Here is a 17144-nt window from a genome sequence, read left to right on the forward strand (position 1 = left end):
GGTAGCTTTCAGCCTGTGTTATTCTGGGGCGTGTTTTACACAGGGGGGTATGGTCCCTGTTCTCTGACTTGCCTCTGCTGATGTCGCTGAGCTGAGGCTTTAGTGGCACAGTGAGATGCGAGCTGAGCCTGTTTCCTGTCTCTCTTTCAGGATGGGGAAGGGAGTCATTGTTTTTCGTATGTAGGAACTGGTATTAACCTCCCTCTTTTATTGTGACCTCTAGTGAATTTCCTACTGAAGCAGATTTGGAAGACTTCACAGAAGCAGCTGTGGATCAGGAGGGCGAGGACGAGGAAGAGGAAGAGGAAGTGGTGGAAGACCGTGATTACTATTATGACAGCTTTAAAGGAGATGACTACAACGAGGAGAACCCGACGGAACCCAGCAGCGATGGGACCATTTCAGAAAAGGAAATTACTCACGATGTTAAAGGTAACCTGATGTAGAGCAGTGGCCATAAAATCCACATGGTAATTATTTACTTAGACTTTTGTGCTGTATTCTTCACAGATAAGTCACAGGAGAGTTGGTGCCTCTGTGCATAGAAGGGGAAGCCAGGTTGTCAGCGTGCTGACGCTGCCAGCTTAGCATGGCGGCTGGGCCGCAGCACGGTCTGCCGGTGACACATCCAGGGAGAGCACAGAGCTGAATCAGAAACTGCTCTGTGCACTGGAAGGGCTTACCTGGGGAATAAGCAAGAGGACGTGGCTGCCCTCGGCAGGGTTCTACCCTCCTCAGTGCTGCACAAGCCCTGACCCGTGCCATAGGAGTAGCTGCCTTGGCTCTTCTCCTTCTGAGTGTGTCCCAGTCTGCAGGCTGTCCTGGATGGCACTGGGTGGGGGTTTGTAACTGGGAGGGTGGGGCATAATGCCTACTCTAGGGGATTGAGAGAAAAAGTTTGTGACAGTTCTAGAGCCATTTGCACACAGCCTCCTGCTGATTATGTATTTGAAACCAACTGAGGTCTGAAGCATTATTTAGGACCCAGCTAAGGGGGGATTACTTAAGGAGTCTAGAGATTGATGACTCACCTTGGAGAACATAAAAATGTGTACTCACCCTTTCCAGATGCTTCAGTAGTGTTTGCTGTGCTTATCACCACTAACACAGCCTGTTCACCTGCATACCCCACCGAGACAGACCAGTCAGGCAGATGTCTCCACCTAACAGAGCAGCAGTGCGGGCCTCACACAGCTGTGACATAAGGCGTTCCTCCATGTCGATCTGTACATCAGTCTAGACTCGAGCGTACAAGAAATATTTTCAGTTCCTAAATGTCTATACCGCCCTTGAATGGAAAATGACTACATCATCAGAAATGACTGTTTTGAGCTGGCGAGGTAGCGAGGATGTTCAGGTTCTGTCCAGTCCTGGCCTTTGCTGATGCTAAGTGTCACCCGGTCCGTCCGTCCTCACCTGGCCCAGCCCTGTGGTCTGTAGCGTTGTGAAGCGTTTGAAGCTGCTACCTGTGTCCTGCTGACATTCTGACCATTTTCACACAGCTGTCTGCTCCCAGGAGGCGATGACGGGGCCCTGCCGGGCCGTGATGCCCCGTTGGTACTTCGACCTCTCCAAGGGAAAGTGCGTGCGCTTTATATATGGCGGCTGCGGAGGCAACAGGAACAATTTTGAGTCTGAGGATTATTGTATGGCTGTGTGTAAAACGATGAGTAAGTCCCGCCACGCTGGCTCTGCAGCAGATTGTCCTGTCCAGCATTTTGTCTCTCCCGGCCGTTCATGTGACTGCGTCTGTGTAGTGCTCCCGCCCACTTGGGTGTTTGCTGTCGGTCGTTTCCCTCATCCTGTGCTTTCTAGATCTAGGCTTGCAGTTGTAAGCTCAGGTCTCCGTGTCCTGTGCTCTCCATGGGTCTGGTGGTGGTGGTGTGTGGCTGCTTCTTTCTCATCCTCCCATGTAGTCTGCAGACTCCCAGAGCGCTTTGTGTTGGTTTGGAAGGCAGCCATGTCCTCGCTTGTCTCTAGTTGGAAGGCACAGAAGGGTAAGCTGATCGGCCATGAGATCTGCACGGGATCGTTTCCAGGCTTTGCATCTCGTTCATGTCTTTGAACTACCCTGTCACCAACCTCTGTGATGCCTGCTCTCCAAAGCGGTGGTACAGGACTTTTGGGAGTCCAGACTATTGAAATGTTTTGCTTTATATACTCTAGGCAGAAGGCTTTGCAGCTAAGTGGTAGTAACCTTCTCCAATTTTGGGCAACACTGGTCATGCAGAGGTTTAGGTAGTGAAGGAATTTTAGTTTATGAGGTGAAAAATGTATGAATCCTTAGGGAAACTCTGGCAGAAAGTTTTTTATTCAGGAAAGATGTAGAGATAGCAATTGATATTTTCTGTTTTAAACTAAGCCAGCAAAGCATTGTTTTGGATCGAAACCTGAGGAATCAGGGCTCCTGTAAGATCTTACTGGATATATAGATGGTGATCTTTCCTCAAAAGGATCAGAGCCATCCTTCAGAACATTCACCTAGTCTGCAGCGTTGTGCTTTTCTGTTACGGTGGGGAGGCTTGCGGAGGAGCAGCATGTGTTCGTGTGATTTTGTTGGGGCCTCTGGCTGGCATGATTTGAAAACCCACTGTTCCGGTGGTCACATTTGTGTCTCTCCTTAAAGGGGATTGAGACGGGCAAGTGAGCCGGTGTTTTCCCTCCATACAGTGCCATGGTTCTAGGTGAGCCCATCATGTCTTCAGAACCAAACCTTCAGGCTTGCTGCCTGTTTCCCTTTTTGTTTCCAGAGAGTAGAGGCAACGTGTGTTTGGTGGTATTTTTATCCAGCCCAGTGATGTGACCCAAAGACTCCAACATATAACATAAGCCTTTAAGCTGCAGGCCTGCATCCCTGGTGGCGACGTGCTTAGTGGCATGGATGGACTTCAGGGCTTTGCAGTTCTCCCAGCTGCACTTTTGAGTATCATGGGCAATGTGGTTTTTGAAACTGTATGACCTAATTTAGTTGATTTGAAAGTTGCTGTTGTAATTCTATTTAAATGTATGTATGAGCCAGATATGCTTCAGAAGATTTTATGTAGTTGTAGCTTATAGGTGTAGTAAATAAAATGAGGTGAATGAAAGATGCTCTGATGAAGACTTTGGAGTGGCTGGTGCACTTGTGCTTACATTTGTCTGTGACACCTTTGCTTGAAAGTTCTATTGAAGGTGGTTTGGAAAGGGTAGATTTGATTTTGAAATAAAATTTGTTGAATTTGAGCATTTACTCCCCACTTAGATCTGACATTATGTCATGATATAGCGAGTTGCAGACCAGTCCTCCCTAACTTGGGAAATATCAAGGGAATTGGGCTAACAAGAGTTTCCATAGGTATTTCTGAGAGGCTGGCTCAGTAACCTGTCAGTCCCTTCCTTTGTAAGATGTGGTCCCTTGCCTGGGACCACCAAGAGGATATGCTTGACCAGCAGCACAGAGTGGTGGTTCTGATGGGTTTGTTCTCTGGGTGATGGCCTGTTGGGGTATCCTTACACTAGTGAATCCTTGTCAAATGTTGCAACTTTGTCCTGTCACATACAGCAACTTAGTGTTATCTCCGTTATCTCTGTTATGGGGGGGGAGCTAAGAGTCCTTCGATGATGATGAAAACTGAAAAATTGTTGCCAGAGCAGTTTGGACTTTATCTCTTCAGTCTGTATGCAAAGAACGTTCAGCTGAATCAGTTCCCCAAGGTAGGTTCTAACTTAAATGTAACGGGGGAGACCTGAGCACCAAAGTTCCTTTCAAACAGAGAACTTGTGGGAGTACCTTGTCAGTGACAGCAGGAAGGGCACTTCTAGGTTTTAAGATTTCAAGAAGTGAGGGACAGTATAGAAGAAGCGATTTCTTTTTATGCCCCTGAAGGCATAAGTAAATGCCTTGCTGGTACCAGGGTACTGGGGTACCAGTTACCAGGGGACCTGGACTGGCCCAGCAGGTGAATAATATGTAAGGAAGACGGACCAGTGTGATCGAACAGAGCCGGCTCTTGGCAGACAGGAACACCCTGTACTCTGAGCATGGTACGAGACAGACTAGTCTACTCTGCAGTCCTGAGCTTGGTTTTCTTCCCAGACCACAGTCAGTTTCAGCCTGGGGCCTCACCCTCAAAGAGGACTCCTTCTGTCATTCTGTTTCAGTTCCTCCAACTCCTCTGCCGACCAATGATGTCGATGTGTATTTTGAGACCTCTGCAGATGATAATGAGCATGCTCGCTTCCAGAAGGCTAAGGAACAGCTGGAGATTCGGCACCACAACCGGATGAACAGGGTAAACCTCAGCACTTTCCTTATCTTCATGGTGTTTGGCACTGGGTGATGTGGTTTATAGTCGAAGTAAGGGGACACCCTTTCCCTGGATTTTCATGCTAACATGTCTCCCAGGTGAGGTGTGAGAGTGTTAAGGGGACCTACTTGGTGTGGCTAGTCCTCCCCTTCCCCAGCTCCATGGTAACATAATTACCCTCTGGGTGTTAGTGTTCCACATTCTTGGCAAGCACGGTGCTATCATGTTCTTGTTATTTATTTTTGCCATTAATTAGTTTAAAATTTTATTTTAAAGAAAGGGAAATTTTATATCATGGTTTTAAATAGCTGGTATCATTTGTAAGTAGAAAAAAGTAAGTGTAGAAATGTATTAAGTGAAAGCAAGATACTAGCTAGATGCTGTTGCCTGTCAAAGATCCTGAGTCTCGGGGACGTTTTCTTTTCCATAAAAGAGTGGTAACTGTTAGAGCAACATGAGCACTGTAATGCAGCTTGCTCCTCTACTTACTCAGAAGGATCGGAAGAAAATTAAAAAGGGAATTCCTTGCTAGGTTTGAGTACCACCTAACATTTCACATCCACCTGTGCTGCGTTTATACTTTGGGAGAAGTGCTCATTATTTTGTTTCATCCACATCAGTTCTGAGAAATATGTTTTGAACACCCCTCCTTTTTTTTCTTTTGGAGAGGAGACTGAGGCACAGACTTTTAAATCACTTGTCCAAGGTTCTCTTAACAATGAGGCGGAGGCCTTCCTGACATAATAGTTCTGTGAACAGGCTTAAACAGCAGTGAGCTTGTGAGGGATCATATGTGTGAGTTCCTTGTACACAGATTTTACATTAGACTCAGGGCTGGCAGTCGTTTTTAGAAATTGGAGAGAATTGTTTTAGATTTTTAAAAAATTCATATATTTATTTTAGAGAGGGAGGAAGGTAAGGGGGGGAGAAACATCAATCCATTTCTGTGTGTGCCCTGACTCTGGATCAAACCTCCAACCTCTGCACATCAGGACAATGCTCTAACCAACCGAGCTATCCGGTTTAGGGATTACTCTCTGATTAGCGTGCTCTGCCTTTGTTCTAGGTAAAAAAGGAATGGGAAGAGGCTGAGCTTCAAGCGAAGAACCTCCCTAAAGCAGAGAGGCAGACACTGATCCAGGTAAGACACACTCCAGGGACAGAGCTTCTAGCCTGGCCCTTTGAAATGTGGTCAGAGCCAAACTCCCAGGAAGTTAGAGTTTGACACCTCCTTTTAGTTGAGAGCTTCTGTTACAAGGAAGTTTTAACTGGCCTGTTTTTTTTTTTTTTTAATCTCTCAACTGGTATTCTGTAGAACAGTTCACCAATGGGAGAAGGAGAACAAGTCCCCAGCCAGAGCACACCTAATTCCTGCCAGCAAGTAACCTTAGCTTAGCTGTTTGTTAATTCTGCTTTCCTGGCAAAGGTGCGCAGTCATCTTCACTTGTAGGCTGTGACCTGTTTTTCAGCAGTATTGAAGTCTTGTTTCCCCCCAGACTTATGAAAAGTCAAAAGGCAGAAAAGAAGGCACTCGGATACCAATTCATCTCTGACTTTTTAAGAATGTAACCTTGAAATCTTAGCAGCAGCTGCATTCTTTTTAATGGAGGAGTGTTGATAGGGATAGGGAGAGCAATCTACAGGACAGATTTGGATTTCATAAAACTTTTAAACGTTTTAAATCAGTTGGTGTTGATGTTTAGCAGAAACCTATCCTCACGATAATCCTTTCTCAGAACACCTAGAAAATCCCAAGAGTTTATTTCTAGATAGGCAATGCATCCTATGCGGGAAAGTTATTCCAACAGTCTTAAACTGTACCTTTAAATGTGGCCAGGTGCCTCCCAGATAACAACTTGCCCTTCAGGACTTCAGTGTGAATGACTCAGCAGAAGTCACCGTATTGCGGGATATGTTGCAGAATATATCACTTATTAGACTGTGGATTGAGGATTTGTAAGTCGGTGTCTTGCTGCGCTGTGGAAAGCACAGCATTTCTTGCAGTGCACGTGGAGGAGCCAGTAATGGCAGTTAGGGAGATGCTAAGGAGTCCTCTAACACACCCTTTACCATGCTGTCATTAGACAGGGAAGTAATTGCACCAACGAATCATGATGTTGATGAGATGCTGTAGCAACTGAACTCTTTTATAGCAATTAGCCCATGATAAAATTGGTTTCTTTATACGTTGTTTTGCTTAAAGTCACAGAGGCTATCGGAATACAGTACTTAGATCTTAACCTTGCTCCCCTCACTGAACCTGTTGCCGGCTCACACAGGCCCTGGGTAGGGAGCAGCCAGCATTGGGTTCTGAAGGTGTTTGCCAACTTCCTCCAGGTGCCATGAGTTATATTGTCTGCTTTCTGGGTCTAGCACTTCCAAGCTATGGTGAAAGCTTTGGAGAAAGAAGCAGCCAGCGAGAAGCAGCAACTGGTGGAAACCCACCTGGCGCGAGTGGAAGCCATGCTGAACGACCGCCGCCGAATGGCTTTGGAGAACTACCTGGCCGCCTTGCAGTCTGACCCGCCGCGGGTGAGTCCGCTGCAGAGCAGGTCCCGTGACGCGTGTGCTCGGAGTGCCTGCCCTGCAGTAGTGTTTGTGTGAACCAGTGCATGACACACAGCTCAGTGAAACTACGTCTTTATGACAAGTTCTGACAAGACTGGAGGTAGGGAAAGTAGAGGAGGGCCGAAAGGTATTATGTTGTAGTATCTGCTGATAGCAGCTTAGCATTCCACAGAAGCGTGCCTGTGCACCTGTGACGGGAGGAACTACACAGAGAGCACAGCCTCAGGGTGGTGGTCAGCAGTTAGCCAATTTTTAATTTTATTTAAAAAAAATTTTAAATTATTATTTATTTATTTATTCATTTTAGAGAGGAGAGAGAGAGAGAAGGGGGGAGGAGCAGGAAGCATCAACTCCCACACGTGCCTTGACCAGGCAAGCCCAGGGTTTTGAACCAGTGACCTCAGCATTCTAGGTCGATGCTTATCTACTGCACCAACAGGCCAGGCCTTATTTTAAAACTTCTATAAATTTTATTTATTGATTCTTTTTTAGGGAGAGAGATGCCAATTTGTTCCTCTTATTTATGCATTTATTGGTTAAATTTTTATATGTACCCTGACTGGGGATTGAACCTCTCTGCCTTGGCATAGCTCTAACCAACTGAGCTACCCGGCCAGGGCTGAACCCATTCTATTTTAAATAAAATTATGAAGAAAGGGGTAAAGTAGTTCATATAGAAACCCTTTTGTGCTGGTAGTCTCTTAACTTCTTTATCCTTTAAGCTGTCTTGCTTTGGGGGGATGGAAAGTCCTGGGAAGGATGGTATTTGCATCCTTCTCAGATAAGTAAGATAGATCATTTCTGGGTGATGCAGGCACCGCCTACTTTGTGATTAGGGCATCAATGGCTAAGCCACAGAAAGAGCACACATTGGAGGACAACAGTGGGACAGAAACTATAGGAAGTACTGTTTGCTAAAGAGCTAGTATATAACTGGGATTTAGATTTTGGTACTTAGAAAGGTAGCATCTTGTAATGGTAAGCTAGAGGCTTTTGGAAGTAGAGCTTTCATTCTTGGGCTTTGCTGAGCTTTACATTCTTAGGGACTTTATAAGGCTTTGTTTTTCTATTTTCAATTCCCTAGTCTCTGGTTATTAAAACAACTGTTCTCTCCGGCAGCCTCATCGCATTCTCCAGGCCCTGCGGCGTTATGTCCGCGCTGAGAACAAAGATCGCCTGCATACCATCCGTCATTACCAGCATGTGTTGGCTGTCGACCCGGAAAAGGCTGCCCAGATGAAATCCCAGGTGCGCTAGACAGGAGAAGTTGCTCCGGGAGTGTCTCTGGTCGGGCAGCTGCTTTGACTGACGTTGCTCAACACTGGTAGTAGTGCTTGATATCTGTCCTTAAAAAATGGTTTTTAATTTCCAAAGACAGTAGGTACAAGCTTTGGTTTTTGCGAAGGTACTATCTTAAAAATATTCTGAGAGTTTAGGAATGTATAATTATATTGAGAGGTAAGTTAAGTCATTATCTAAGTTTATTTCTGATTTAGGGTACCACCAGAATAAATATTTGGAATCTTTTTTGAGGCAGCAAAATCAAGCAGATCTTAAAAATTGGTAGCTTTTGTACATTATACGTTTCTGTTTTTGTATTTTTCCGAGGGGGGGGGCAGACAGACTCCTGCATGCGCCCAACCGGGATCCACCCGGCATGCCCACCAGGGGGCGATGCTCTGCCCCTCTGGGGCGTTGCTCTGCTATAATTGGAGCTATTCTAGGACATGAGAATGGAGGCCATGGAGCCATCCTCAGCACCTGGGCCAATTTTGCTCCTGTGGAGCCTTGGCTGTGGGAGGGGAAGAGAGATAGAGAGAGAAAGAAGAGGGGGAAGGGTGGAGAAGCAGATGGGCACTTCTCCTGTGTGTCCTGGCTGGGAATTGAACCCAGGACTTCCACACGCCGGGCCGGCGCTCTACCGCTAAGCCAACTGACCAGAGGCACGTTTCTGTTTAGACAGACACTTTTGTATTCCTGGGTTTTGTCCCAAGCCAGGTCTCGTTTTTCTTTACAGAGTTTGTTTCCAGGCCCTCTTTCTAATTCAGTATTGTCCAGATATTAACTTGGGTTTTACATTTGTAATGTTGGGGATACTTGTAAGTTTGGGTACTTGTTCATCATTCCAGAAGCGCTCCCTCCCAACCACTTGTTGCATGTGTGTTATGATTGAAGGTATTCTGCCCAACCGTCCCCGGTCACCTCTCCGTTTGTTGAACAGATGTTTATGTGCTTCCTGTCCACCTGCCAGACTCTGCCCTAGCACCTGACAGTGCAAAGTTGGGTCCCTGTGTCCTTTGAGCAGCTCACTGTCTGGTACGGAATTAATTATATACACTAGAGAGATGAAGATTAATTGTCCTTAAACAGGTTCACTTTAGCAGTTGTATGTTTGGGGTAACGAAGGAACCTAGGCTCCTTAAGGGCAGGAAGGAAAGGGCCAGATGTGGGGACCATAAGAGAAGGGGCTTGTGGTGTGGCCCGGAGCGGAGTGCTTTCCTGTAAGCTGGATGGAGTGGAAGAGAAGAAGAAAGGCCATGAATCTCTCTCCTAGAGTGGTTTCCAGGAAGCTTAGGATGGAACAATGCATGCATCTTAACAGGGCTTGATTTTTTTTTTTTTTCCTGAAGTTGGAAACAGGGAGGCAGTCAGACAGACTCCCGCATGTGCCTGACCAGGATCCACCCAGCATGCCCACCAGGGGGCGATGCTCTGCCCATCTGGAGCGTCGCTCTGTTGAAACCAGGGCCACTCTAGCACCTGAGGCAGAGGCCATGGAGCCATTCTCAGCGCCCAGGCCAACTTTGCTCCAATGGAGCCTTGGCTGCGGGAGGGGAAGAGAGAGACAGAGAGGAAGGAGAGGGGGAGGGGTGGAGAAGCAGATGGGCACTTCTCCTGTGTGCCCTGGCCGGGAATCGAATCCAAGACTCCCGCATGCCAGGCTGACGCTCTACCACTGAGCCAACCGGCCAGGGCCTTGATTTTTTTTTTTTTAAGTAATCATATTTTCATTTTTTGTGTGTGTGTGTGGAGAAAGTAGACTGTCGTGTAGGATTTTACAGAAAAAAATGGTTTGTTCTGTGAGATGAGTGTAGAAAGAGAGCCCTAATTGGTATATTAAATTAATAACTAAGGAATGAGTGACCTACAGGCAAGATCAAAATGCCACACCAAGTCACACAGAAGTAGAACCCTCCCAAGAAAATCTCAGGGAAAAACCTAGCTCTACTTGTGATAATATCAGCTCTAGGCCCTGCATTCTAGCGAAGCTTGGCTACTGAATTACATTAACCTTTAGTCTGTTCTGTATTCTGTTATCTAAACTCTAGAGAGCCCCATGATAACGTGCACATTTGGAGTGTGAGTGATGTGCGCCCCCACCCCCCCATGCTGCAGATCAAAGGTTCACTGCTAGACACTGATTTCCAGTGTTCCACCCTGTGGTTCTTGTCCTCATGTAGGTCTATGAGCTTTCCTCTCTCAAATGGCTCCTTAATTCATCTGAAGTAGAACAGTGTCAACACATGCTAAGACTGGGTGATCCATGTTTTGGTTTCTATTTGCATTTTTTCTCTGAGGCATTCACTCTTGTGCTTTCCCATCAATTTACTTGATTGAAATAATGGCAGATGTAAAATTAAATTGCTTCATCCTTGCTTTAAAGGTCAGAGGAAGATTTAATCTACAATAAAAGTATCTTTCTATTTAATCCCCCTCTTTGATCCCTTCATGTTAATCGAGCCAAGCCCACATAATTAATCCATCAGTTTAGATTGCCCTCTTTAGGAAGAGCTTGGTAATGGCAAGTGTAACCAGGCCGTAATAACCTCGAGTAGCTTGTTAGCTGCAACAATGTGCCGCACTGTGTCATTGTGGTGAAACAGCCCCACTCACCTTCCTTTCCACCCTGAAAAGCTTTTAAAATAAGTGATTCGTTTTATTGGCTTTTTTAAAAAAATGAACAGCCTTGGAAATTTTGCATTCAGAAAGGATGTGAGCTGTGGAAGACTGATGGTAGAGAAGTCTTCTCTAGCATCGCTTAAAATCAGGTTTGTGTGTAACTTACTGTAAACTTTTGAAAGAATAGCTAATTTAACTAAATAAGAATAAACTATCACCATGATAATCATTTCAAGCAGTTAGTTCACTAAGCAAAATCCTTTCTTGTCCATTTATTCAACAAAATCCTGTATGGTCCTTTCTCTCCACAAGCTAATTTTTAGCCAGTGATTTCATTCTCTTTTTATTCCATCTAATCTGACTAGTGGTAAAAATTGGCCAACCCTTTCCTGTAATTCACTCAGTACTGAGTACCTGGCAGTGTACAAACTGGGTTCTTTCTATTTCATTCCATACAGTTAGTAAGTTCCTCATGTGGAAATCAAGTCAGTAACTGGCAATTGAGAATTCTTAAATTTGTGGATAAAGTCTCAGATCACAGTCTTCTACTTCAGTGGTCAGTAGCTGTGGTGCAGGGATTAATACACTCCCTCTGCACAGCTGCTTTGCTGGACACTGCTGAGAATGTACTTTGCAGCTAGCCTTTGCGGAAGTGTGTGGGTGTCCGCCTGGCCCGGCTGTCTTGATGACAAAGCTTCTTCACTGTACTGTACTTCCAGGTGATGACACATCTCCATGTGATTGAAGAAAGGAGGAACCAGAGCCTCTCTCTGCTCTACAAAGTACCTTATGTAGCCCAAGAAATCCAAGAGGAAATTGGTGAGTGCTGACTGTACTTGTATCAGAGTCAGGTGGGATTCTCGCTGGGTCTGGAGAGTGGTGCTGTGAAAGGTTAGAGAGAGAAGACGAGGTGAGGCTGTGAAGCTGGGTGTCGGCACACTGTGGTTTGAGAAGTCTGGAGTTCATGTGTCAAGGTCAAGTACTGGCTATGAGCCATAGAGCCTTGAATTTCATTGACCTACACTCTGTTACCGGAAGAAAAATCTAGGATGTAAATTGCAGGGGACTAGAGGGCGTCTCCTGTTACCTGTTCTCCTTGATTGCTGCTGTATTTCAAGGCACCTCTTACACATGTTCTCACTTTTCCTCCCTCTTCTTGGCTTTCTTGTCCATTTATTCAACAAATACTTAATTGTGTCTGCTCTGTGTCACCAAGTAAAATGGTGCACAAGCAGACGATATCTCCTGGAGCTCATGTTATAGCAGCAAAGAAACAGACAGGAAAACAAGTATCAGATGGTGATGACAGCAGTGGGGGGAGGTTCAAGTAGGATGGGGTAGTCAGGGAGGCTGTCTCAGGGACAGTAACCTGAGACCACAGGGGAGAAGACACTGTTACCACAGGCAGGGACTACTTAGAGGCCTGAAGTTTAACTCAAGCGACAGGCACATTTGAGTAGATCAGGGAGGCCAGGACTTTGGGAGAAGTGAGGCTGAAGAAGTAGGCAGAGGCCAGTTTGTTGGGAGATTTTAGAAATATTAAAGGGTTTGGATTTTATTCCAGGACAGTAGAAATCCATTAGAGGCTTTTAAACTAGTGAGTGCCTTGATCTGGATTATGCTTTTAAAAAAGAACACAGGCCCTGGCCGGTTGGCTCAGTGGTAGAGCGTCAACCTGGCGTGCGGGAGTCCCGGGTTTCCCGGGTTCGATTCCCGGCCAGGGCACACAGGAGAAAGTGCCCATCTGCTTCTCTACCCCTCCCCCTCTCCTTCCTCTCTGTCTCTCTCTTCCCCTCCCACAGCCAAAGCTCCATTGGAGCAAAGTTGGCCTGGGCGCTGAGGATGGCTCTATGGCCTCTGCCTCAGGCGCTAGAATGGCTCTGGTTGCAACAGAGTAATGCCCCAGATGGGCAGAGCATCGCCCCCTGGTGGGCATGCCAGGTGGATCCCGGTCGGGCGCATGCGGGAGTCTGTCTGACTGCCTCCCCGTTTCCAACTTCAGAAAAATACAAAATAAATAAATAAGAACACAGATTAAAAAGGAAAATTACTTGACTGCCCTGTGGAGAATTGAAGAATAAAATTGGAAACCACCAGGGAGCAACTGTAAAAATCCAGGAGCAAGGTGGTTGTATGCACTAAGACACGATGGAGGAGATAGTGAGGTGGGTGGTCCCAGGAGGAGGTGAACGGGGGTGCTTGTGGCTGGGTGGAAAGTGTGGAAAAGACGAGCATCAAGGAAAATGCCCAGCTTTCAATTGTGAGCACACGAGTGGGTGGTGCTGCCAAGCTTTACTAAGGTAAAGTGTTGTCTTTACACACTTTGAATGGAAGTTGCTTTTGGACTTGGAGTGCAGGTGTAAGGTAAGCTGTTAGATTGATGAGCCAATGCTTAAGCGTGAGATGTGAGGTACAGAAAAGGGAATCGTGATATGTGGGTGGTATTTAAAATTGTGCCATTAAGATTAAATTGGTTAAATAGAGTGAGTTGTGGTGCCCAGGATGGAGCCCTGGGGTTCCCAGTGCTGGGTTCTGCAGTGTCACAGAATTGGGAAGGTATTTTGGTCGTCACTGACTGTGGACGCTGGGAGGTGCTCCTCCTGGCAGAGCTTGCACTCTGTAATGACATGAGTTAGCCTTGTTCACACTGTTGGTCCTGTGCCTAGAACCTCGAGCCTCTTGAAAACCTGATTCCCTGCGTGTCTGTCTTTGTCAGATGAGCTACTTCAAGAGCAGCGTGCAGACATGGACCAGTTCACTTCCTCTATCTCAGAGACCCCTGTGGACGTCCGGGTGAGCTCTGAAGAAAGTGATGAGATCCCGCCGTTCCACCCCCTCCATCCCTTCCCATCCTTACCTGAGAACGAAGGTGTGTGTGATTGCCAGGGTAACTTCTTGATGGTGGTGGGAGGTGGAGAGTGGGAGGGAAGGGAGGTAACTGCAGTTAAAAACTGAAGTCAGACTTCTGAACTGGAATTGTGTTGGGGAGCCTGTGTGTTCCTAGTGAAGCTTGGCCAGGGGAAGAAAAACTTGGTTCATTGAGCACCTACTATGAGCAGGCTCTGTAGTGGGTTTGGTGTCACCATGAAGCTAGTCCTCTTTCTCACATTTTATAGATGGCTTGCTTTAAGACACTGTTTTCCTGTCCTATCAGCTGCTGCCAGTGTGTCTGAGACTTTGCTTGTGGAGGGCATTTCACCTTTAAGTAGCACTTTCACGTTAAATTTTGTCATTATCTTTTCATAGCAGTCTTGGGAGTTGGATAGTGGAGAGGCTACAGCGCTGACATGACTTGCTCTGCCAGTAGGTGGGGACAAGAAGCTATGTCCCTGTTCTTCCAGTCAGGCGTGCTTTCTTCTGTTGTTCCCTTGCTGATTCTTGATATCCAAAGGGATCTCTAACATTTGCAGGTTTGCACCAGAAACAAACAGCTTCTGGTGAGATGAGCCCTGAGACCAGGGTGTGAAATCAGATTTTATTTGTCTGCTACTATTGCTGCTGATGGAGGTGATGATAAAAATAGTGGCCACAGCTCTAGACCTTATCGAGTACCAGCTTTAGCTAAGCATCATTCGTGGATGCTCTCAGTTAATTCTCGAAATATCCTGCTATTGGAGTTTCACCATTTGGGGATACCAAGGTCTAAAGAGGTTCAGTGTTTGCCTGGGGTCATGTAGCTTGCAGGTGGAGAGGAAGGATTTGAACCCAAGATGATTCGGTCCTGCAGTCCTGGGTAGTCACTCACCTCTGACCAGATAAACAGTTCTGGACAGAGGCCTGAGGAAGGCGCCGAGTGGGGACGGGGGAGCCTCCAGCATAGCCTTCAGACCTTAATTGCCTTCTAAATTAGCTATCTTAGGGGTACCAACTCAGGTGGTCCTCCAGTCACAGAAGAGAATCTGAGAAGGGAGCCGAATCCACGCTGAGATGGCGCTGCATCCTGGAGACCTGCCGTCAGAAAGCCCCGACCCCGTGGTGGCTCTGTGGTGGCCGTGCGCACACAGCCTGTCTGGGTGGCAGCGTTTGGACATAGCTGAACTAGGACCACGTTTCACTTTCAGAGAACATAATCAATACGAACTTCTGATTTTGTTCATTTCTGAGAAAAAGAACTCTGTGGGCTAAGCTAAATAATTTGGGAATTGCACAGAATTTCCACCAGCAGAGCCAAGACAGACCTACTTCTTTCTCGCCTGCCTCTGGTCATTACCACCAGTTGTTTATGAATGTTTCAGGCCTGGTTTTTAAGGAAGAATACTTTTTGTTTATATTATAGAGGGATTCTAAAATAGGAAATTTTAAATAAGTTGTTTTCTTTCTTAATCTCCTTTTGCTATTTTGTTTTTATTGTTTTCTTTTCTGCTAGACACCCAGCCGGAGTTGTACCACCCAATGAAAAAAGGTTGGTTTGTTAGAGATGTTCCCTTTCAGATCTTCATTCCTGTCACTTCCCCAGTGTGTCCCGTCTCATTTTCTGTTTCATAACATCACTGGTATTTTTCCACCTCATTTCTTCAGACTTGTGTGTGGAGCCAGAGTCGTCCTGTCTCCAGCATTTAGAGCCCAGTGTCAGTGGTACTGGGAACAAGGGGGCCATCCTGAGCCTGCCTCCTGGAAGTCCAGAAAATACTGGAGTAACCAAAATAATGCTCATGCATCCTTTTAACCCTGGCAGACTTTTGAAAGCATATTTAATTTAAACAGGTTGGTTGCGAATGGCTATATGAAAACAAATACGCTTAATTTTCGGTCAAGTGGAGTCTTTTTTCTTTTTTTTTTTTAAATCTTTTTTTTTTCTCTGCTGCTTCCACATACATCTTTTCCCTTTTTTAGCTGTTTCTTGCCCTTTGTGCCCAATGTGTCCATTGCCAATTGTCTTGTTTCCATTGAGTTATAGCATTAATCAAATGCTATAGGCTGATGGATGACACAGGTGTGGACAAGTGAATTCTTGCTGTAGTGAGCGTCCAGTTTGCAGAAAAAGTTAACATTATGTAAGCATTATGCTGAGTGCTTCACACCCTGATCTCATTTAATCCACTGAAACACACTGCAAGTAGGGTTTTTAGCTCTCTTATAGATTCAGCAGTTGAAGAAGCCGTAGAGGTGATAGGACTTTCTCAAAGTAAGGAGTTGAAGAGATAGAGAAACCAGACTGTGAGCCCAGCTTCCTCTGTCTTCAAAGCCCATGCTGTTTCTGTTACAATAAATGCCAGTGTCGGCTGCTGAATTTCCCAGGTAGCCTGAATTTCCCAGGAGTCAATTCTGATGTTTCCTGTTCTTAGTGTGTGTTCCATGAGCCCTCCCTTGGCTTTGTAGACAGATTGTCGATGGACCAGGTGGAGTTCCCTAAGAGAGTGGTGGTGGTAGTGGGCCACAGCTTGTTCTAAGAATCTTGAGAGTACGATTTAAATCTACAAAAGTGCTTATATGTTAATGTGTTTTTTTAACCTACAAGGATATACCTCTTCATCACTGTGTTAACATTCCTCTGAACAGCACATCTTAAAATGTTTGTAGATCAAACCTAAGGTGTTGATCAAGATGAAAGTTTTAGAAGGTAGACTGACTAGCTTTCGCCTTCTTACATCAACTGTTACTAGTTGGGACAATTTAAACATTAACTTTAGTCTCTTAAAGCCACTTGTTTATCCATTTTATAAAATCAAAGTCGTTTTGGTTAGTGTTTAAGAAACATGTGGCCCTGGCCGGTTGGCTCAGCGGTAGAGCGTCGGCCTAGCGTGCGGAGGACCCGGGTTCGATTCCCGGCCAGGGCACACAGGAGAAGCGCCCATCTGCTTCTCCACCCCTCCGCCGCGCTTTCCTCTCTGTCTCTCTCTTCCCCTTCCGCAGCCAAGGCTCCACTGGAGCAAAGATGGCCCGGGCGCTGGGGATGGCTCTGTGGCCTCTGCCTGAGGCGCTAGAGTGGCTCTGGTCGCAACATGGCGACGCCCAGGATGGGCAGAGCATCGCCCCCTGGTGGGCGTGCCGGGTGGATCCCGGTCGGGCGCATGCGGGAGTCTGTCTGTCTGTCTCTCCCTGTTTCCAGCTTCGGAAAAATGAAAAAAAAAAAAAAAGAAACGTGGGCTGTATCACCAATAAAGTATTAGAACAGTCTGGACTAGTAGGAGATCCAGTGCCACATTATTTCCCTGGTAGGATACCGCCCTGGCCCAGTACAGCACTGAGGGGGTGTCCCCAGGAAGAGTGGCGGGCAGAGCTCCGCCCACAGTGGGTCAGCCTGAGGGTGAGCATGCGTCTGCGCCAGCACCGCTTCTCTCTCCCAAATAGTGGAAGTGCTGTGTGGCTGCTCTTTCATTGGCATTTTGAGACTACAAAAGCTAGCCCTGATGTAACTTACCCTAGAATCAAGTTGTGAAATCATTCTTT

At 46.3% G+C, this 17144-nt stretch overlaps 1 protein-coding gene across 4 annotated transcripts in view; it reads left to right on the forward strand.

Annotated features, from left to right (window-relative positions):
- The window catches only part of APLP2 (amyloid beta precursor like protein 2), a 75854-nt gene that overhangs the window by 51914 nt on the left and 6796 nt on the right, over positions 1 to 17144 (forward strand). Inside the window, exons 6-14 of one of the 4 annotated variants that reach the window (XM_066365238.1) lie at positions 224 to 432; positions 1503 to 1670; positions 4141 to 4271; positions 5353 to 5427; positions 6660 to 6818; positions 7974 to 8102; positions 11474 to 11573; positions 13471 to 13623; positions 15121 to 15156. In XM_066365238.1, the coding sequence (XP_066221335.1) occupies positions 224 to 432; positions 1503 to 1670; positions 4141 to 4271; positions 5353 to 5427; positions 6660 to 6818; positions 7974 to 8102; positions 11474 to 11573; positions 13471 to 13623; positions 15121 to 15156 (1160 nt within the window). The remainder of the gene's footprint in view (positions 1 to 223; positions 433 to 1502; positions 1671 to 4140; positions 4272 to 5352; positions 5428 to 6659; positions 6819 to 7973; positions 8103 to 11473; positions 11574 to 13470; positions 13624 to 15120; positions 15157 to 17144) is intronic. The other 3 variants (XM_066365240.1, XM_066365239.1, XM_066365241.1) reach the window with 3 other exon arrangements.

Source organism: Saccopteryx leptura, chromosome 2, assembly GCF_036850995.1.
Source record: "Saccopteryx leptura isolate mSacLep1 chromosome 2, mSacLep1_pri_phased_curated, whole genome shotgun sequence".
In the NCBI taxonomy this organism is placed as follows: Eukaryota; Metazoa; Chordata; class Mammalia; order Chiroptera; family Emballonuridae; genus Saccopteryx; species Saccopteryx leptura.